The sequence below is a fragment of the Eucyclogobius newberryi genome, unplaced genomic scaffold (genome assembly GCF_026437365.1).
Source record: "Eucyclogobius newberryi isolate DKJ021-1_F unplaced genomic scaffold, fEucNew1.0.hap1 SCAF_11, whole genome shotgun sequence".
NCBI classification, from domain to species: domain Eukaryota; kingdom Metazoa; phylum Chordata; class Actinopteri; order Gobiiformes; family Gobiidae; genus Eucyclogobius; species Eucyclogobius newberryi.
This window is the reverse complement of record NW_027315735.1, coordinates 8,656,606-8,679,767: the sequence shown is the minus strand read 5'-3', so window position 1 is coordinate 8,679,767 and position 23,162 is coordinate 8,656,606. Positions and strand designations below refer to the sequence as shown.

At 41.9% G+C, this 23,162-nt stretch overlaps 1 protein-coding gene across 2 annotated transcripts in view; it reads right to left on the bottom strand.

Moving 5' to 3' along the window:
• Positions 1 to 3,902: 3,902 nt before the first annotated feature.
• hspa9 (heat shock protein 9) overlaps positions 3,903 to 23,162 on the bottom strand; it is a 44,153-nt gene continuing 24,893 nt past the window's right edge. For both annotated transcript variants that reach the window (XM_072435529.1, XM_072435536.1), the window contains exons 11-16: positions 22,226 to 22,453; positions 20,429 to 20,651; positions 16,584 to 16,678; positions 10,349 to 10,441; positions 10,131 to 10,271; positions 3,903 to 4,813 (exon numbers count right to left, since the gene is read on the bottom strand). In XM_072435529.1, coding sequence (XP_072291630.1) covers positions 4,742 to 4,813; positions 10,131 to 10,271; positions 10,349 to 10,441; positions 16,584 to 16,678; positions 20,429 to 20,651; positions 22,226 to 22,453 — 852 coding nt within the window. In that variant the 3' untranslated portion in view covers positions 3,903 to 4,741. The remainder of the gene's footprint in view (positions 4,814 to 10,130; positions 10,272 to 10,348; positions 10,442 to 16,583; positions 16,679 to 20,428; positions 20,652 to 22,225; positions 22,454 to 23,162) is intronic.

Sequence of the window (23,162 nt, the reverse complement as noted above, 5' to 3'; positions counted from 1 at the left end):
CGATGCAAACCACGCCAAATCTTCTGTTACACGCTCTCTCCTCCCGTGGTGCTTTTTGGGTAAACCCGGAAGAAAAAACCTTTTGAAACTGAAATTATATTTATATTTCGTCCGCCTGTTCAATATATTTCATTAAAAATCCGTAAACCAAGTAATGAAATAACTGCGGCCTTAACTGAAAATGTAAAAGTAATAGTTATCCTTACTAATTTATCTTTTACTGCTCCCAACTGTTCCTTCTTGGCAAAGTGACAAAACAAGTTACATTAAATTCAACAAATGGTACAATCATTGATTGATTAACAACAATTAACACTAACACTTCACACAGAGAATGAACAGAACGAGAAGAAAAGATCCACACCTAGCCATCATGTAAAGACTGCGTTTCTGCCACTTTGATATTATAGTATATAGTATTATTTTATAACTTAATACATATGTTATATTAGTATATACGTAATTAGAAAAGGCCTAGTTATTTTTCACTTTTTAATTTACTAATTTATTATAATTCATAACAAATAGTCTAATGGTGCTTTTTAAACAAATTTAAATGTTTTATTGCTCTAGTAGAAATTGATTAGAAGGGGAGAGAGGGAGAGAGGGGGCGAAAAAGGGAGCGAGAAGGGAGAGAGAGGGAGCGATAGGAAGAGACGAAGAGAGAGGGATCAAGAGGAACAGAGAGGGAGCGAGAGGGGGAGAGATGGCGAGAGAGAGGGAGCGAGAGGAAGAGAGAGGGGGAGAAAGAGGGAGCGAGAGGGGAGAGAGAGGGAGCGATAGGGAGAGACGAAGAGAGAGGGAGCAAGAGGAACAGAGAGGGAGCGAGAGGGGGAGAGATGGCGAGAGAGAGGAAGAGAGAGGGGGAGAGAGAGGGAGCGATAGGGAGAGACGAAGAGAGAGGGAGCAAGAGGAACAGAGAGGGAGCGAGAGGGGGAGAGATGGCGAGAGAGGAAGAGAGAGGGAGTGAGAGGGGGAGAGATGGCGAGAGAGAGGGAGCGAGAGGGAAAGAGGGAGGGCGAGAGAGAGGTAAGGAGGGAGCGAGAGGGGGAGAGAGGGAAAGAGGGCGCGAGAGGGAGAGAGAGGGAGGGGGAGAGTGAGCTAGAGGGGAGAAAGGGAGAGAGAGAAGGACGCGAACTCCCACTTCATTTCAAACTATTTCTTAAAACCCTCTCATCTCTAACCCACTGAGGCTGCTCTGCTCGTTCTGTGTGACTGAGGGCCGTACACTGTTCACTCCAAAGTTTCATGTCAGAGGTTCTGCTCCGGATCAGACGACGCTTGGCTCCGGATCCGGACCGTAGTCCGCCTATTAGTGACCTGAGGAGTAGACCTCCCTCCCTCACCGACAGCTAACACTGCAGGACTTGTGTAAATGTTATGCTTAATATCCTTCTTTCAAACATATTACGCGCGGTGCTCGGCTCGCTAACACAGGTATGGGCAGGGCCCCCATGGCAGGTCCGGCCCGGAGCTTTCGTCTCGCTGCCAGCCTCGGGGCGCTGACAGACTCTACTTTCAATGTACTTTCAAACAGCAGCATTAACCGTCTCTTTGTAAAATAAGTTTAATACCTGGAGAGTGTTGTTGAGTTTGCAGTTTCTTTACATCGTCAAGTCGTTCCTTTTTTCGTTTTTTGGCACTGGAGGATATTCTTTTGGACATGATGACCACGTTCTGTTGTGTTTGTCTTGTTTTCATTCTGTTCGTGCACAATGAAGTTGACCAATCAGTACAGGTCTGGTACCTTGGTTGCCAGTTTGTCAGTACAAATAAATGCTGTTTGTGCATTACTGTATTATGTTACCGCTGTGTGCGGGCGCTGCTGCGCTAGCAGCGCTACTACGCCGTTTGCGCAGCAACTGCCCTACTGCGCTTGCACTTCGCATAAATCAGGTTGCCAGATTGGGGCCTATTTTAAAGCCTCGGGGCCCTTTTCGCTGGGCCGGCCTTGGGCATATGGTCAGCCGGATCAAATGTGTGTGTGGGTAGACAAGCCACATGAAGTTTTCTAGCTTGGGTGGGTCCCAGGGATAAAACAAAAACACATTTATTCTGCTGCGTGCTTCAAACTCAAGATTTCTACATTAGGAAACAAGTGACTTTACCCTAAGCGCAATAGACATCGCTCTGCTCGGTTACCCCCCACGAGACCGAAGGTTCGCAAGTCCGAAGGTTCACTGGTCCGAAGGTTCACTAGTCCGAAGGTTCACTGGTCCGAAGGTTCGCTAGTCCAAAAGTTCCTCATAGGCTAAAGTGAAGGTGCAGGTGGCATCGGGATGTAGTCAGTCTGTAAAATGTGCACGAAACACGAAGACACGCGCTGGGGCTCGTCACGTTTAATGTACAAGCTGCTCACAGGAGGCACCGCAAGTTGTACTGCAACAAATAACAAGGGAACATCTCGAATCCTCCGCTTTATTCCCCCATTTGATCATAAGAAAAATGCGTGAACAGAATCCTCCGTTCTATGCCTTCATTTTATCATAAGAAATATGTGTGATCAGAATCCTCCACTCTATGCCTTCATTTGATCATAAGTATAGAAATACGCGTGATCCGATCACCGTAGGATTGGTAGTCAAAAAGGAAATTCAGCTGGCCAAGACGGGAGTGTCTACAGAGCCGCGGCGCGCGGCCGAAACTGCTGGGCTATTTGAGTTAATTAATTCATTAATAATACGATAAGGAGCTCAGGCTATGCACAGAAACAAGTTGGTTCTGGAAAATACGCGAGTTTAATCATAAAAAGTGCATCAACACTAGAAAAGTCCAAAAAGCAGTGTGTGGGGCAAAGGGAGGCGAGGAGAGCCCGCTGCACAGACACACAGCTTTGTTGAGGAGAGCCGCGAGTAGAGCCCGCTGCGTGGACACACATCTTCGGACTTGTGAACCTTCGGACTAAAGAACCTTTGGACATGTGAACCTTAAAGGTGCCATAACATGCTTTTTTCACGTTTCATAGTCTATCCTAAGTGTATAATTGATAATAAGTGTTGTGCAACACCCTTAACATAATAGTTAAGAAATATCACCCAGACCTCACCAACCCGGAAATGCAAAAGGCTTGGTTTGATATTCACCCCCACCCTTGCGAAGAGCTCCCCCGCCCAACCCGTGACGTAGTGTGTGCTCTCTGCTCCGCGCGGCGCGCGAGTGAGTGAGAAACAATAGAACTTCAGATCAACACTACTTTGAGACTAAATAAATCTGGTGTTTATTCTACAGCGTGCGCAGAACAGATATATCTATAGATCTATATGTATATATACATAAAAGTCTTATGTCCATCGCGCTCTTATTTCCTGGTTTTTCGGTATCGGTTGATGACGCGTGCTTGCCCTTATGACACGGTCTTGCCCCAACGCCCGTCAGTTTGGAGATTCGAGGAAAGGATATAGTCTGTACTAAAGCTAAAAACTGCGGGAATCAATCAAAAAAACTATCTGGGTACATATATGAAGCACAAATAGCAATGTAAGAAGGTTAAAAGCTCTGAAGTCGATTTTGCATGTTATGGGACCTTTAAAATTTCTGAACTTTCGGACTCGTGAACCTTCGGACCAGTAAACCTTCGGACTCGTGGCCAGCCACCCTCTGCTCTGAGGGCCAAAACGTGTGTGCTACAGATTTGAAGCCAAAGAAGCGTCCATCACAATTGATTTGCACGTTAAAGCTCTTGAGGTGCACATTAGCGTCCAACGACTGTCACGTTTTGAGGCTTGGTATGTGCACACACCTTGACGCATTAAAATCCAATTCATCAAACCTAAATATTCTTTCACCTTTGCTAATTGAACAATTTTATACTAAGGATTTAAACACATCAATATATAACATCTCATTTTATTAGAAAAAACAGCAACACTTTTCATGAGCATTTCGAAATTATAATCTCAAAATGAAAAATACCACCATCATCTACGGTTTAAGAAGAACCCCAAATGTGTGCAACCTGAACATCCGGTGTCCTGTGAATCCTTTTATTACACAGCGCTACTATAGTTTGTACATCTATTCTTCTAAACAGGGTATTCGCAAGCAGTATACGGTACAGCTGTTAAAACAAGTTCAAATTATTGTAGATTGTTTGGAAGTATTAAATACTTCCAAACAATCTACAATAATTGGTTTAGTGAAACAAGTCTTTCAGTGGAAAAGGTTCTTGAAATATAAGAAAAAAATAGTTGCACCATTGGATAAGTTGGCTTGGATCAAACTCGAAAATGTAGCAGAAGATTGACATGTATCACAATTTTTATGGAGCATTTTTTATTTCATCATTATTCATGAACCCTAAGCTTTCATTTTTTTCAATAAGGCAATAGGTTTAAGAAGTTTCTTCACTTTACTGTCATTGCAAAAAACAACTGTCACTCACTCAGAGCATGACAGAGTGGCCAATAGGAGGAAAGGGTGCGAAAGCATAGGATCTAGAATGAATAGAAAGTATTGAATCTCCATAAAACCATTCTTGGCTCAGAATTACAAGTGTATATAATAGTGCCCACTCTTAGTAAGCAATATTTGAATGAGCTAATGAAGGAAATAAAAACTAAAATTTATTGTACATAAGGACATGAACAAGCGGCAGAATGTAAAAATGAACAAACAATTAAATTATTTTACACAGTATCACAGACACGCATGACTTGCTCAGTCTCATATTATCTTTAGGAGAAATCTGCTCTTCGCCCCCACAGTTCTGTTGTCATGGAAACAGCCAGTCAAGGTGCAAAGGTTACTGCTGGCCTTCCTTCTTCTCTCCTTCTGTCGAGCTGGAGCCGCTGCTGCTGTCGCGCTCAGCTGCCATCTGTAGGACAGAAAAAGAGGTTTAGGGTCTTTTTTTTGAAGTATTAAGACAGAAAACAAAATACAGAACACAGCAACACGACCAGAGAGTGAAAATCAAAACAACAAAAAAAAAAAAAAAAAAAAAAAAAATCACAGCACATTTAAATTGAAATAAGTCCCATTAATTCCAGTCCCATTAATTAAAGTCAAATTAATTAATTTCCAGATTGACTCCAAATGTCCTTTTCCATTTGTATGGCAGTGGTTTGCGCTCGCGCTTCACAGCAAGGTCCTTTCTGTGTGGAGTTTGCATGTTCTCCCTGTGTCAGCGCAGGTTTCCTCTGGTGCTCTGGTTTTCCCTACCACTAAAACATAAGATATTCCTTTATTGTCCCACATGGGGAAATTTCATTGGTGCAACGCAGGCAGATACAGAGGTAGATACAGAAAAAGAAAAGAACAGATAACTTATAGGAAGTTTGAAAAACACTCTCAGTAGAAGATCTTCTATAAACAAAAACTCCCATAGACAAAACCTCCCATTACCCAACAAGGGATGGAGGGGAAAAATAGATAAAAATAAATAAATAAATAACTACCATTTGCACATGAATATGCGTCACAATGGCACATGAATTTCACAGTAATTGCACATGAATCACGACAGTAATTGCACATATGACGGAATTGCACATGGTTAGGTCGGTACAGTGATCCCTCGCTATATTGCGGTTCACTTTCCGCAGACTCGCTGCTTCGAGGATTTTCATCATGCATTGTGTTCTGCATTCTGATTGGCTTAACAGTCTCTCTGCGTCTTCTCTACCTGTGTGTCAATAACGTTATGGATTAATATGTACACGAACATAAAACCGCTTGCCGAATTGAAGTTTGCGAGGCCGGTGAGAGCGCGCGTGTGAGCTGTGGGAGAGAGCGGCGCGCGTGAGCTCCGGGAGAGAGCGGTGAGAGTACAGTATAAACGTTTATACAGTACTTTTATTTGTTAAACAAATGCTTGGGCCTGTAAAAAGGTTTTGTTCCTTGCTTTCAATGTTTTATGGAGTATTTCATTGAATAATAACTGTAAAAAAAATAAAGGTTTCTACTTCGTGGATTTCGACTCCCGCGGGTTCTTCTTGGAACGTAACCCCCGTGATAAACGAGGGATCACTGTATTGAGAGTGTTCAGGACTAACAGTGTTTGTTATAAAGTCTGACAGCAGCAGGAAGGAAAGACCTGCGAAACCTTTCCTTCACACAGCGAGGGTGGATCAGTCTCTCACTGAAGCTGCTCTCCAGAGCGGACGGGGTGTCCTGCAGGGGGTGGCACTCATGGTCAAGCATAGATGTGAATCTAGCCAGGACCCTTCTGTCCCCCACCTCCTTCACAGAGTCCAGAGCACAGCCCAGGACGGAGCTGGACTTCTTGATGACTTTGTCCAGCCTCCTCCTCTCCCTCTCTGTGATGCTGCTGCTCCAGCAGGCCACACCGTACAGGAGGGCTGATGCCACCACAGAGTCATAGGTCTTCAGGAGCTCTTCCTGTACAGTACGTCTGTGTTATGAGTCCAGTCCAGTTTGTGGTTCAGATGAACACCCAGGTACTTGTATGAGTCCACTCTCTCAATGTCCCGTCCCTGGATGTTCACTGGTGAGGGGGCAGTGGGGTGGCGTCTGCGGAAATCCACCACCATCTCCTTGGTCTTCCCCGCGTTGATGAGGAGGTGGTTCCGCTGACACCAGTCCACAAAGTCCTGCGCCAGTCCTCTGTACTCCGCATCATCGTCGTCCGTGATGAGTCCGATGATGGCAGAGTCATCAGAGAACTTCTGCAGGACACAGCTGTCCGTGTCGTGTCTGAAGTCTGCAGTGTAAAGGGTGAAGAGAAAGGGCGCAAGGACAGTGCCCTGGGGCGCCCCCACACTGCAGGTCCGAGTGTCAGACACACAGTCCCGTGCTCTCACAAACTGGGGTCGGTCCAGTTTGTGAGAACAAAACATGTGTTATGGAAAAATATATTCTGGCCTTTAGCCTTGTGACAGACTCCTCGGTGTCTGGAAACTTGCATGTCTGGATATCCTGGGGTGACCAGGATGTCCCATGCCATCAACTGTCTCTTTGTTTCCTTTCTATTTTCCTTTCTGCCTGTAAAGAATTGTAAGTGTTTCAATTGAAGTGGGTCATGTGACCACCTGACTGACCTATATAATGAATGCTAGACACTTGGGACAGACACACACACACTTGGGAGCAATGTAGGAAGCAGACAGACGGTGTGGACAGGTCGGCCCTCCACAAGAATGGCCGACGAGTCCACACGAGTTTATTTCTGATTGAACCACAGGATACATTTACTTTTGAGACAAGACACACACTCACTCGATAAGTACAAGCTCAGGTGCAGATGATCCAGATTCAAAGATGCAGACACAGGTAAATCAGCTCACAGAGTGATCAAGGACAGAGGGAACAGTAGGTGTAGGGACAGCTGTGATTTGTTCTTTGTTTGTTGAACTTCAAAATGCTGTGTGTTTTATTACAATCCAAGTTATAGAACTGAGAACTTAGTCCCGTAGTGGACCTCGAGGTCCGCTGCGAGAATCCCGGTCCAATTTAGGAGTAAATATCTCATGTTACGATGTGGGCACCTGCGGTTTATCGTCAAGTCCAGTCCGTATATGAACAAGTTCTAATTAGACCAATAATGCGTTTTATGTACCATTTTTCTAAGTAATACAGTGAGTGACAGGTGTCAATGAAATGCTGCGGTTTACTTACGCTACGTAGACAATCATAGCATTGATAGTGCTTGCATATGGGCCCTGCCCATACGCACCATGCAGGTTGGCTAATGCAGAGTACAGCTTCAAATAGGCCTAGTATTTATAGCCCTCAAATACTAGGCCTAATTGAAGCTGTATTTTAAAGTTGGTTTAAAGCGGCAGTTCTCAAACAGTGAGTGAGGGGCCACAAATGGGTGACAGAGAGTAGGCTATAGGCCCACAGAACATAAGGCACCTCAGGTGAAATGAGGAAGTTTGATGTTTAGAGGTGCACCATATACATTTTCTAGTTGAGGGTCCTTTTCTCATTTAAATGTTGATTTGCCTAGAAGGTTCCACAGTATGATATAATCTCATCCATCTTTCATTTGTCTAGTTGAAGGAGTTTTTGTTGCCTCAAAAATACTGGGTTACATGCTGTACTAAATAAAATGGGTGGTGATCAAGAAATTCATTAAAAAAAAATATATATATATATATTAACAAAACCTTTTTATAAAAAACTTATTGATTCAAGTTGAAATTATATGGGAGGATTTCATACTATATAAAATAAATAGAATAAAATACACACACACACTTTTTTTTAAATTGTGTGCATTTACTCTAACACAATCTAAGTTTGGGCCATGAAAATACACATGTTTATAGGATATGTTCATTAACTTTGTCATCAGACCCGACACACCAATCTGTGTACAGCCTGGAGTGATCACAAGAAAGCATATGACCCAATGCCACACACGGATCACTGAATGCTTGGAGTTGTACAACATCAATGGGGCTCTAATAGCCTTCATAGCAAACTTGATGAGGTTGTGGAAAATTACCCAGACCAACAGTAAACCACTTGCACAAGTGTCTATCAAATGTGGTATATACCACTGCTAGATAAATTAAATAGATTTTCAAAGTTAGGGCCCAGGGGGGGCCCCTATCTAAAAAAGTTAGGGGCCCCCCAGCAATTTCAGGGGCCCACAAGCGCGCGCAGCATCGCGGCGTCATAGGAACAAGATACATTTGTTGTTTTAAACGTCGTTATTAGCATGTAAAACAATTTAAAGTACTTTCATCTTTTATTTGATATGAAGGAAGAGCACAAATACTGAATTCCTATAAACCAGAGATCATGATCTTTCAATACTGTTTAATTCAATATAATGTTTCTTAGATACAAAATAAATACTGTATACAGCATTTGACACAAGGAGATCTTGTGGAATATATAAAATCACAGCCTACAAAATAAACTACTAACATATATACATTGCCCCGATGTAAACAACTCGAAGGGGGGCCCTGGGATACTTCCACATTGACATACAGCTTTTGTTGCAAACAACTTTAAAAAGACTGAATTGCGGACTGAGTAGAGATTGACGCCTGCCAACCTAGATATCACTTTTGGTGCAAAATTAGACCGGGCATTTCCGAGTACACCCGAACGCGACCGAACGCAGCGGCCAATCAGATGCCCGCTTTCATCAAAATTAGATCACGGCCAATGAGAAGCGAGAATACTGCGAAGTGACATGTCTGTCAAAACGAAACTTAAGCGATGAAAATGCTCCAAATATGGTCAAATTACTAGTTAAATCTTGATTTTTTTCGAGGAATTTCGATACAGGGGCACGGTGGGCCCCCTCCTAATTCAAACTCCGGGAAGGCGATTTGAGGGCTTAGGCCCCCGTCTATTTCGCAGCCTGATGGAGCTACTGAAATGACGCCTTTTCAGGTCATTCAATTTTTCCCGGTTCAAAATCCTTCAGTTTTCCGAAAACCAGTTGTTGGGCTCTGCACCGATCTAGTAATTCTCTGATTGGTCAGTACGATCACATGGTACGCAAACCTGACGCAAACCTACGTAACTTCCGGGCCGCGTTGCCCGGAGAGTTAAAGGCTAACTGGCGACGTGCGCTATTGAGCAGCTGCCATTGACTTGAATGGGCGGCCAGCTTGGCTGCTGGGGGCTTGGTTTACACACAGTCATGTGGGACAATGATTTAAATGGACTGGGAACAGCCTAAATATGGTCATACAACCTTTTTCTCAAAAGTCCCCAGAAGGCCCCTAACCAGACTTTGTGCGAGTGCATGCAAACCTAGCCGACACGAGGTACTCAGTGTTTCCACTAGGTTTGCAGCTCAGAGTGGAGCCGGTGCTCCTCCACATCGAGAGAAGCCAGCTGAGGTGGCTCGGGAATCTGTTCCGGATGCATCCTGGATGCCTCCCTGTTGAGGTGTTTTGAGCATGTCCTACCCGCAAGAGACCCTGGGGAAGACCCAGGACAGGCTGAAGTGTGGGAAGTCTGGGAGTCCTTGCTTAGACTGCTGCCCCCGTGACCCAGCCCCGGATGAATGATGGTATTATCATTTGTTAAATAAAAATAGACTGACATTAGGCGAGTTCAGGCCCAGTGAACAGCATAAAGGTTGCTAGGTAATTTCCTAGTGTTATGTCATCATTTACAACTAGGAAGTAAAATTACAAACATTAAAAAATCACTAATAAAAACAATTAAAATATAGTGTGAGTGTGTGAGTGTGTGTGTACCTTCTTATAGGCCATCTCGAAAAGTTTGAGAGAGGCCTGCTGCAGGTTGGACGCCTCCTGTTTGATGTTCTCTCCCGTCTCGGAGTCTTTGTTGGTCAGAAGGTCTCGCACTTTGGTGATCATCTCCTTCAGCTTGGTGCACTATGGAGTACACGAGAAAATGTATTACACCTGAAGAAGTGAAATGATTGGGCAAACATGACAGTTCAGAAGTATACCTCGTCTGCAGGGAGCTGGTCCTTGAACTCCTCCATCTTGGATTCTGTGTCGTGGACGATTCCCTCAGCCATGTTGACCGCCTCCACGCGGTCCTGCACACATTAGGACTTAGGTTAGGGAAATTTTACTCGGGCTACACAGGGCTGTAGTCTTGTAGTGGTTTAGTGAATTATTTTGTTGATTGTGTCGTAGTTGACCAAATGTATTACTAGTCTACTAAAAAATGTTTGGTGGATTATAAAGATTTATCAGCACAATTGCAAAAAAAGAGAAAACAGGGAGTGAGTTAACTGGAGCTTTGAGAGTTTAATCTGCCTTTTCACTTATGGAGATGCGGTTACTCGTACGTCACTCTCTTTCAATTTAAGATATACCGGGCATGTACATTCAGTAGACTATGGCCTTAGTAGCTAGGTAACTGTCCAAACCGTGCCGCTCGGTGGCTGAGTGGACAAAACATATGCTGGTTTATATCAGGGAAGGGACCAGGTTCGGTCAAATTAAATTTAACACCTTTTAAGACTTTTTAAAATCCCTTTTAAGTCAAATTAAATGCCACCATTGCAATAAAATGCATTTATATACTAATATTAATATTAGAGTGGGATATAATATATATTCATAAAGGCAAGGCAAGTTTATTTGTAGAGCACATTTCATACACAAGGCAATTCAAAGTGCTTCACAGCAGGAAAAACGCATTCAAATCAAAGAAATTACAGAAACAGAAATACAATAAAATTAACTAAATTAAAAATTATCAATCCAACTGATTTTCTAAACTAATAAAATCACAAACAAAAGAGAAGAGTGCAAAGAAAAAATCCTTTCAGTCATATGCGCAGCTAAACAAAACTGTTTTTAGCTTAGATTTGAACATTGTCAGAGTAGAAGCCTGTCTCACATCTTCAGGAAGACTGTTCCAGATTTTAGCTGCATAAAACTGAAACGCAGATTCCCCATGTTTTGTCCTGACTCTGGGCACCAGCAAGAGGCCGGTCCCTGAGGTCGTCAGAGTCCGAGATGGTTCATATGGCACTAACATATCCAAGATGTACTTTGGTGCTAGGCCATGGAGAGACTTGCACACAAGCAGAGCTGCTTTAAAGTCTATTCTCATAGCCACAGGGAGCCAGTGCAGAGACCTGAGAACAGGACTAATGTGATCATACTTCCTTGTTCTAGTCAGGACCCGAGCAGCAGCGTTCTGGATGTACTGCAGCTGTTTTACAGCTCGTTTGGAGAGGCCAGTGAGCAGGCCGTTACAGTAGTCTAATCTACTGGAGACAAACGCATGGATAAGTCTCTCTAAATCTGGTTTTGACACTATATTTTTGATTTTGGCAATGTTTTTTAGATGGTAAAAAGCTGCTGGTGTTATTGATTTGACGTGGCTATTAAAGTTCAAGTCTGAGTCCATTATTACCCCCAGATTTCTAATTTGGTTTGTAGGTTTTAGAGCGAGACTCTGGAGGTGACCGCTAACACTTTCTCTTTGTTTCTGTGGGCCAAAAACGATTACATCAGTCTTGTCTGAGTTCAGCTGGAGAAAGTTGTTTTGCATCCACACACTGATCTGTTGGATGCAGTGACAGAGTGAATCTACTGGTCCATAGTCACCTGCCGATAGTGAAACATAGATCTGAGTGTCGTCTGCATAATTGTGATAGGACACATTTTCACTGCAGCATGTAGAGGTTGAACAGAAGGGGACCCAGGACTGACCCTTGGGGCACTCCACAGGTCAGGGTCATGTGGTCTGAGACACAGCTACCAATTTCAAAGGTGTAGGGAGATTTCCTGTGACCTCTACACGGACTCTGCAGACCCAGAATTAAAGGAATAATAGAGGATTTTTGGCGACAAATTAGTCTCAGTTCCTCGTGGCATGGACTGCTGAGTAGTTCTCCCACACTCAATCATTACCTAGGTGCTAATGCACATCTGTAGGCTCGTTCTGGCCCGTTCCCATGATATAAACATGGCTGCACATGCGTGGTTGATATGCCGGTTTGTGTTTAGGGAAGCTAGCAGTGAGTTCCTTCAGTGTAGCTTCACACTTCGGACCGCCAAGTAAAAAAATGGGGACAGAGAAAGACTGTTCAATGCGATCCGGTCATGGATCTATTCGTGGTGATAAACAAATACACATGTAACAGCAGAGCTGTAGCGTAATCGGGCACAAGGTTTGATGGCACGCTGCCTCTCGGAAAGAACAGGAAGGTGGGGGTGAGTAAAAAAGGGGACAAACTGAGTAGCCGATTTCTCAAATCGGCAAAAATCATCTAACCTTTAAACAAGGCACAGGATGGACCCAGCGACTAAGCATGTCTTTTGAGAAAGAACCAGAGCAATGACCCGATTCGATGCCCAGAAAAGATCAGCGGGCGTCTCTCCCCAGGACATGCACATGCGCTATTAAGGAGCCGACCACACAGCTATTTATATCGTTAACCATTACTATGCATCTTTCTGCCCAAAATAAAAGGTAATTCTTAATGGGAAAATCCGCTCAGCAGGAGATGGGTCCCATCCTCTTTTTAAACGCCTTAAAAGTATTAAAAAGATATCGAATTTGACAGTGCCATTTTTAAGATCCTGCGGCTTCTCTGTATGTGCAGCTGACAGCATGTGATTTGCTCAATGTCCTTCCTCTCATCCCCACTTCATACTACACTGTCCTGTCCACAAGTTCATGTGGGCATGACTGACTGTCTGGTGGATTATCCAATAAGAGACAGGCATGGTCCGTTCCTATCAAAACAAACATGGCTACTTACAAGGATAAAAAGTGTAAGTGATAAAAATATATAAGTGAAAAACCTAGTGGATTTCTGCAGAATCAATGAGTGAAGCACAAAACTATTTTTGTGTTAAATGCTAGATGACCAATGAGCACCTGCTTCAGAATTCCTTTTATTCATCCCTAAAAGGAAATTCTTTGTGATTAGACAATCTGAGGAGGAGAGATTGAGTGTGTGATGAGACAGAGTCTGAGGAGATATTATCAATGCAATTACACAGTTAAAATTTTTTAGGCAAATTCTATTCAAGTGTCATAAAGGTCATTTTTTTTGTTTTCCAGTGAAACTCAATCATGGTATTGGGTCTCAGGGCTCTGTGAGTCAGTGAAATCACTCTGACACCTGTGCCACTTAGTTTGCCAGAAGGTCCAATTAAAAAGGAAAAACTACTTAAAGAGCATGTTCCACATTATTAAGCAGACCACCATTTTCCAGCAATATCGTACCATTAAGACATTGATGTAGCTGATTCAGAACACATGGCTTTGTGCAGAAAAGGGCACAATTAGGGCTGCAGCCATCGATTATTTTAGTAATCTATGTATTCCTTCTTCGACTAATAAGATTTTTTTTTTGTACATTCTGTAAACCATTTAGCGGTGGCTGCATTTTACTGTTTTGCGGCGTTGACTTGTGTGCCGTTCACTTTGGCCTTTGTGTTGTCGTGGACTGTCCGTTTCACAACAGATTATAACATGGTCGCAGTTCTCCGTGCTGTTCAGAGGAGAGGGTGGTGCATTTTAAACGTATGAGTGGACATGGACGACTTCCATTCTGGTCCCAAATGTTTATTTGGCACCTGTTTTGCGAGAGCGTCTGTGGTAGTTGTGGGTGAAAGTGACCAAAACCAATTTATTCGAGAGTAATATAAATGTAACGCAACTACTGAGGAGGGGGATATGCAGGCCACCGTCTTGACGCCTATGGCGTCCCACCGCCATCCTTCAACCTCAGGCCAGAGAGAACACTGGACTCCAAACCGCATGGACAGGGCTGGATCTGCGGTGCGACGCACGGGATAGAAGACGTGTTTAGAGCTTGTCAGCAATGTTTTAATTTAAAGACAAGCAAATATGAGACGAATGATGCACAATACCTTTGAGAATGTCAGGAGTAGGCTGTTACAAACAGCAGTGGAGGAGCTGCCAGAGCAGGACTGGACCACTATCAGACCAGGACCAACCCAGAACTAAACCAGGTCCAACTCCTGCACGGCCATACACGGCCATCATTGAGTCCATCCTCACCTCCTCCATCACAGTGTGGTACGCTGGAGCCAGAGTCAGGGACAGACTACAGCGCATTGTGCGCTCTGCTGAGAAGGTGTTTGTCTGTAGACTTCCATCTCTGCAGGACCTGTACATCTCCAGGACTCTCACCCTGGATACGGACTAATTGAGCCAATCCCCTCAGGCAGGATGCTACGATCCATCTACCGCCACAAGAAGTTTTCTGCCGTTGGACTAATGAACACTTCTTCGGTCACTTTAAATATAATTTAATCACTCACTGCACTGTTCACTTTCTGCACTAAATCTGTAAATTTAACTGTAAATTTTGTGTACATACTAATTCTATTTTTATTTAGTAGTAAATTGTTTTATTAATGCGTGCCTTATTTGATATATCTTGCTTCATCCTCCACATGAGGAGAAACTGTTGGACGGATTAAATCCTCAAATTTGCTTGTATTTTGACAATCACATTAATTTACTCACTGAATGAGTGCTAGATTTAATAAAGTCATCACATTTTGTGATATTTTATTGTTCTCATCACTCACTGGTTTAAAATGTGTATCTATATTGGGTTGTACAATCTAAAAATACATGATGAATACACATAAATGTACACTTATAGTTACTCAGTTTAATAGTTAACAAAAGTGCACCTCGTCATACTTTTGGCATCACCTCCTACAGTTTTCATTGAAAACACTTCAACTTCGGCCACAAGGACTCATGAGCAATAAAATGTTTTAAATTTCAAGCTGATACGCATGGTCATCGTGAAATTCAAACAAAATCACAATCTTAGGAAAAAAAAAAAAAAAAACATCTACAAACATCTACATTTCATTGGGGGAAAATTTTACTGGAGCGTTTAAGATTTCCAAGCTGAACGCAATGATATGCAAATGTAGTGGCTAGCTAATAAAATGGCTCTCTAGCACCCACTTCAAAATATTTAATAAATGATATCAATAAAATACAATCCATTTGTCGAAGACTACTAAAAAAATTTATAACGGGTTCATTTGTGACCAGGCACAATATGACAAAATCACGTGACTCTAGCTCGAGTTTTTATTTTAGTGGGGGGGAAAAAAAAGGGGCAGAAAAACACTTTTTTTTCCACCTTCCACAAACTACCTCCATTTTGACCCCCTGAACTTGAATGAAAAACACAAAATTCAGGAACACGAATTTTTTAAAATTTGTATTAATGTTTTTGGTTTCTAAAAAAAAATTGCGCGCAAAATGAATCGCTAGCGCCACTTAAACTCTAAAAATACATTAGACTTATGGAAATTGGTACAAATGTACCTCATGTCAGGACAAGTAAAAAATGATTTTATGACCCCACCCCAAACCCCACCATTGTGGACGTAACCCAATTTTTTCCACCTCATACTTTATTTTTTCCTCATCTTGGATTTTCAGTCAAAAGCATTGAAATCCAAATTAACTACAACCATGTGCAAATAGTAATCCTTTTGATTTTTGATACAATTCCAAATGTGGGCATGGTAAGCTTGTTTAACAAAACTTGCATTTTTCTGGCATGAGATGTCCCATTTCCCAGCACTAATATATGTTTTGTGCAAAATGATGAGCTGAATGCAATGTGAAAGGGGTGTGGTCCTACTCCCGAACCTAAGAACTTATCTTCATGTCTTGCCATTCTTAAAAAAAAGCCAATGACGGCATACCTCTAGCTGCAAGCATGTTACCGTGGCAACTTGACAAACTCTGCCGTAAAATTACATGCGTTTTGGTTTACAGGCATTTTGAACAGGATGAAACCAGGGACAATGGGGACATAACCATAACAACCGTGCGGTTATGAAAATGTTGAATGAAGTAGTATAAAGTTGGTACTGTCTGAGGGAGGGGTGATGTAGGCGGGGGATTATAGGTGTGCTCTTCACGGGGGCTTGCACCCCACGGTCGCAAGGGGGGTGAAGGCTTTTATTGACGTGTACAGCTTTAATCTAGATATTTTGACATCAACCTGCCAAGGGACTGAAGATGGAAATAAGTCACGTAGGCTATAATATTTATATGCAAAATGTTCATTAATACTGTATGTGTTGAGCCTTTACAGAAAAAATACAAGATATAAATGTTTCAATATGTAGTTTTACATTTAAAACAAAAGCCCATTTAGACAGCCCTGGCATAAGTGTGATGATCTTTGTGTCAGTCACCTTTCTCCTGCGGTCCTCCTCAGCGTACTTCTCAGCGTTCTTGATCATGTTCTCAATGTCGTCTTTGCTGAGACCTCCAGAAGACTGGATCACAACTGCACACAAAAGTGACAATTTAGAGGAATGTTCTGGACCAGTTTTGCCATGTTTGCCACCAACAGCCAATAAAGGAAAACTAATCTATTCATCTATCCCTCTTATCATAGACAAAATTGAATTTTGCCTGTTGTCATTCCCATGGTGGTGTATGCATTAGTCTTTTGGTAAATGCACTGTGAGAGTGATGGTGCAGCCACCGCAACAGAGGCTTCACCGTGCAGCCGCCACCCATTTTCAGCTATGTCGAAGCAGCCGTTTACTGCACTCCATAATGCGGCTGCCAGGTTTATACCTAACTAGTGGCAATGTAAAGACAACGTTAAATGCGATGTAGGCGATTTACTGCATTTAAAAAAAACAATACCACAATTGCAGCAGTCTACTTGCATTTCTCACTGATTTAATGCATACTAGATATTAATTGTGATGTGATTATAAGCACTTTTTACAACTCTGAGACCAGAGTGAGTTTTGCTGTCGTGGTAAAGCTAACGACAACTAGCATGTTAATGGAGCACTTCCTGCTTTGCAAAGAATAAAATGCTTTATATTGCATGTGATTGTGGTTACAGTTATGGAGACAGGTCTGGCCTAGAAAGTTTCATTTCAATGCAGCAGGTTTTAAACTGCAGATCCCGTATGTCACATGTGCGTTCTCCGTGTGTGTCACTTCCTCATTAAAACACAGCGTTTTGAAGCTTAAAATATAGAAAACGCGACGTATCCCTTGGACAGTGCTTCCACAGGCGTCTTCTTCTACAGCATGTCCAACGATTGCGCTTTCTGCTAGATTGCTCCCTGGTGGCAGTTTACCAGTAAAAAGCTATAAAGTAGACGCACCGTTATAATGACTGGTTCAAAGTAGAGATGCACCGATATATCGGCCGCTGATTTAAAAAGCCGGTTTTAGGTCGAATCGGCGACCATGTTGTAATTGCCGGTTTTCAATTGCCGATCCAAATTGACCCGCATGCGCGGTGCGTAGCAGCTCAACGCGTCCAGAGCAAAACAGCTAAAATCTAACAAGACTCTTTCAGAGCGCGGCGGCCAAAGTGTCCAGTTTACAGACAGAGACACACAGAGACACAGACACTGCTCTTCGCGGTGGCAAGTAACCCGCGGTCGCAAGGGGGGCGAGGGCCTTTATCGTCGCGTGCGGCTTTAATGATGATTATGTTACTGTGTTTGTAGGAAAGCCAAGCAGTCAGGCTCGCCCCCTTGTGTTAGGGGGCGAGAAAGTTACAAACCAAAGTAATTAAGGACTCCAATCAGGTTTTACCTCTATTTTGCTGTGAGTGAAAGAATAACGCAAAGGAAAAGGTTATGCAGTGGGGCAAAAAAAGTATTGTCAGTCAACAATTGTTCAAGTTCTCTCATTTAAAAAGATGAGGCCTTTAATTTTCATCATAGGTACACTTCAACTATGAGAGAAAGAATGGTAGGATTTTTGTAGGTCACCTACAAACAAGCATGTCCACTGCACAACAATTTCTTCTTCTACTTCTTTGGTGTTTAATGGCGTGTTACATTTCTATTTGGATTAATTGGTTGGGTGTATGAAGTTATTGGAGCATAATGGATTTATAAATAAGTGCTTTGTGGATAAACAAATTACACATTTGATACATTTTTAAGACATTTTCTCAAAAATGTATCTGGATACGCTTCGCAATGAGGAAATTGTATCGGGGGCTCAGAATGAGTGGCATCGCAAAATGCAACGCAATTTCTCTCAAATGCGAAGCATGCGTCAGAATTTTTTTTGTATCGCAGCAAAAATTCATGTTCAATTGTATAACCAAAGCGCCTAAAAAAAGCACTGATCACTCGTAAATCGATGGTCAACAACGGCATGACACAATGTAGGATGCTGTGTTGGCTTTACGAGGTCCCGCAGATAGTCGCGTCTGAAAACTTGCTAATCTCACATATGTGTTACACAGTTATGTGTTACACATAGTTATGTGGTACAAATAGTTATTGTGTAACAGATAGTTATTGTCGTGAGATTAGCGAGACGCGGCTCCTCGTCGCTCCGTCCGCTCTCCCGTTTTCTGACTAGAACAGGCTTCTGAGAACCAAAGGGGTCAAACTCACTCATGTCCAAGACAAACCATGACGTGGTGTCTGGAAAAATCCAGAGCCGTAAGAGAAGTAATTCTGATACAAACAGCTCATCGTCATCTGATGATGGTGGTGATATGTAACTTGAGTGAGTGTAAAGACGATTAATATGTAAATGAGATTCATGCAAATAGTCATCTTTTGATGATGTGTAAGAAAGTTGTAAATAAGGCGATCTGACTTAGTGTTTATCAATTTGTTCAACTAATTTTATTTGCAAGTTTGTTTTATTTAGAAAAAAGTATTTATTTGTAAATATTCTATTTAAAAAAATACTTTTAAACATTGTAATCATTTTTGTGTTTTGCTATGCAACAAGAGAAAATCCTTCATCTGAGCCCTGTGCATGTATCAGGATATATATCGTATCGTGACCCCTATATCGGGATACGTATCGTATCGCGAGGGTCTTGGCAATACCCAGCCCTAGTTTGGTACTCATGCCTCTTCCTCAAAACAAGGAGAGTGGAATTTATACCAAAAAGTTCCATTTTGGTCTCACCATATGAATTTCTCTCATGACCCTGGGTTATCCAGATGGTCATTGGCAAACTTCAGACGGGCTTGGACATGTTTTGACATAAGCAGGGGAACCCTTGCAATGCATGATTTTAAATCATGGCAGCGTAGTGCATTGCCGATGACCTTTGAATCTGTGGTCCCAGCTCTCCCATGAGGTAAAATCTTGCATGGAGCCCCAGTTCGAGGGAGATTGAGTCTTCAGCCTCTTACATTTTCTAACAATTGCTCCAACAGTTAATCTTTTTTTACCAAGCTGCTTGCCAATTGCGATGTAGTCACTTTCAGCCTAGTGGAGGTCTACAATTTTGTTTCTGGTGTCTTTTGACAGCTCTTTGGTATTCCCCATGGTAGTAGTTGGAGTTTGGCCGATTTGGGGACATGTGTCTTTAAGCAGCTATTGCTGCAACAGGTGCTACCAATTCAGATTAATTAGAGTAGAGGCGGACTTTTTAAGGGCAGACTAGACAAACAGGTCTTTGAGTCAGAATTCTTGCTGATTGGCAGGGGTTCAAGTACTAATTTTCAGCAAAAACATACAAATTATTAGTGATTTCGGTTTTTTACAATAGATTTTTTAGTCACCCACAGTGAAAATACACCTACAATGACAAAGCCAGACCCCTCCATAATTTCTAAGTGGGAGAACCAAATTGTAGGGTGTTCAAGTACTTATTTTCCTCACTGTATAGCATCTGCATGGAACTTCGCATTTACTTATTAAGTCCATGTACTAACCTGAATATTAGTACCCTATGCAAGTAATTTTCCTTATGGATTAATAACGTTTGTCTAAGAACAGTGAATGGCTGTTCGGATATCGAGAATTCTGGTATGGTGCCACTTGTGGTCAAGTGGATAGCACTTATGCCTGCCAAGCAGCGTGTTAAGTTCCAATCTGGCTCACGACAATTTGTTGCATGTTTTTATTTAATAATAATCAATAATTAAATAAAAAAAGATAAAAAAAATAATTCTTAAATCATAGTTGTATATATTACGGGAAAGAAGAACTCAAACAGGCCCCAGTCTCATTCCCATTTCATGCTGCCCTATCTTGCAGAATAAAATCCTTTAAAAAAAAATAAAAGTACGAGACTCACTCTGCTGCTCGCGGCCTGTGCCCTTGTCCTTGGCGGACACGTGCACAATGCCGTTGGCGTCTATATCGAACGTGACCTCGACCTGGGGAACTCCTCGTGGAGCGGGGGGAATGCCAATCAAGGTGAATTGGCCCAGAACCTTGTTGTCTTGGGCCATCTCCCTCTCGCCCTGGCACACCTTGATCTCCACCTGGGTCTGGCCGTCCGCCGCCGTAGAGAACACCTGAAAGCACAAAAAAAAAAAGATTTTACACTAGAGCTGGGTTGGAAAAAAAAAAAAAAAAAAAAAAAAAATCGATTTTCCGATTTAAAATCGATTCGCATATTAATGACCGATTATCGATTCGTACGTCCAAAGATCGATTTCTTTATTTATTTTTTTTATTTAAAAAAAATTAAAACATTTTTGAAAAATGCTCAACGTTTACATTTTATACTTTCAGTTTCAGTACTGGCAGTGTGTGAGCAGTTTTAAAATAAAAATGCTTTTGGTAGCAACCGCTTTTGGGTGAATTCTTAATTATTTTCAAGCATAATAATAATGCACTGGTTAGTGTCCCAGTAGGAATCCACTGTTGCAGATGTAGTCACCTCAATGATGTCCTCCATTTATTGTCCTGAATTATCTTTCTTGAAGGTAGATTGACCCTTAACCTTTTCATCAGTCTTCCAGCCATCAGTAACTACCAATACTTGTAAGATTTGTTGTTTAATATTGATATAATACTTGTTTTAATATGTTGCTTCTCTACACAATCATGAAGTGAAGGAAACTGTTCAAATACATTTTTCATTTTTAATAACATTAACCACCGGATCGAATCGAAATCGGATCGGAAATCAGATCGAAATCGGATGGAATCTGAGAAAATCGAAAAAAAAAAAAAAAGATTTTGAAACGTAAAAATCGGAATCGAATCGATTCTTCAAATTTGAATCGAAACCCAGCTCTATTTTACACATGTGAGCCTCTGTTTTAGTTTTCAGTTTAAAAAACGCTTTGTGTTTTATTACAAATCAGACTCCCGAGGTTTAGCAGCGGACCGTGTTCAAAAGACAATTGGCGTGTCACTATTGTGTAAATGAAACTTTCTTAGCCAGTCCTGACTCAAGAGTCAAAAGATAACATGTGCATCATTACTCTGGACCATATTTCTGTGTAAATATCATTCGATAAGTACGAGCTCAGGAGCAGATGATCCAGATACACAGGTATATCAGCTTACACAGAAAAATCAAGGACAGAGGGGACAGTAGGGAAAGTTTGAAATGGGGATGAGCGGATGCAGCCAGCTGCATGTGAATACTGGCATATGTGCTGTCATCTTAACCACATGTGCTGCCACCTTAACAACTTGGCACGGCAACAAACATACTATGGCAGTTACTTTCCTCAGAATTCCATTGGTTTGAATGGTTCTTTGTTTGTTAAACTTCAAAATGTTTCTGTGTGTTACAATCCAACTCATATTCACTGAGAAATTAGTCTAATTAGTCCTGCAGCGGACTGTGGGAACGTGAGAACCCCAGTTCAGAAGACGCAGCATTAGCGTGTTTATTTATGTGTAAATATCTCGTTACAACGTGGGCACCTGCGGTTTATCGACAGGTGCGGCCTGTATATTGACAAGTTCTACTTCCTTTGTGAATTTTGTGTGGGTGGCTTTTATTCAGAACACACCTGTGTCAATTAATAATCTAAAATCATAAATACTGCAATTTAAAGTTGTGCAGCTCTAGTTTTCAGATGTTCACAAGCTGAATGCATGTATACAGTCCAATGCATGTGTATGGTACCTGGCTCTTTTTGGTGGGGATGGTGGTGTTGCGGTTGATGAGCTTGGTGAAGACGCCTCCCAGAGTCTCAATGCCCAGCGACAGCGGTGTGACATCCAACAGCAGTACGTCCGTCACGTCCCCAGCCAGCACACCTCCTTGGATGGCCGCCCCAATGGCTACTGCCTCGTCAGGGTTCACAGACTTACTGGGGGCTCGGCCAAACAGATCTTGTACAGTCTGCTGGACCTAGTTGTGATGAGTCAAACAATGAAACGCCATAACAAGACTGGTCTCATTTGAATATTGATATAGGATAAAAAATGTATCTTAAAACTAAGACTTGAAAAGTGGGGGGAGGAGATTTCGTATTTAGAGATTAACCCCATGTTGGCATTGGGCGTTTATCCATTTCTCAAAACACATCTGTCATGCATAATGACACTTCTCACACTTTGAGAAACTCTGGACTAGGGCTGCAGCTATCGATTATTTTAGTAATGAAAGATTCTAGCGATTATTTTCTTAGATCGAGTAATTTTTTTGTATATTCTGTAAACCATTTAAAAGCATATTAATGTTTTTTTAAATAAATGTTAAAGTTCATAGTAAAAACTATTAACAAATTGAGTTTCTGCTTAAAAAAAAAAAAAAAAAAAAAACACACACACACATTTTATTCTTAATTTCACATACGTTTGTGCCCAAAACGGCAACATTTCACTTCTAGTCCAAACTGTTCTGTTTGTATATAAAGAAAATATATAAAAGGACTTATCAACTTGTCACCCTAACCTAACCCAGTTACAGTAGCTATGAATTAATTTGCGTTTCTGTCACACAACTTCAGAAATGTGTAAAAATGAATTTGATGCCTGGTGTTTTGAGCGGTGGCTCTGCATTTAGCATTTTGTGGCTTTGCTGGTCACTTTGGGCTCCGTGTCATCGCGGACTTTGT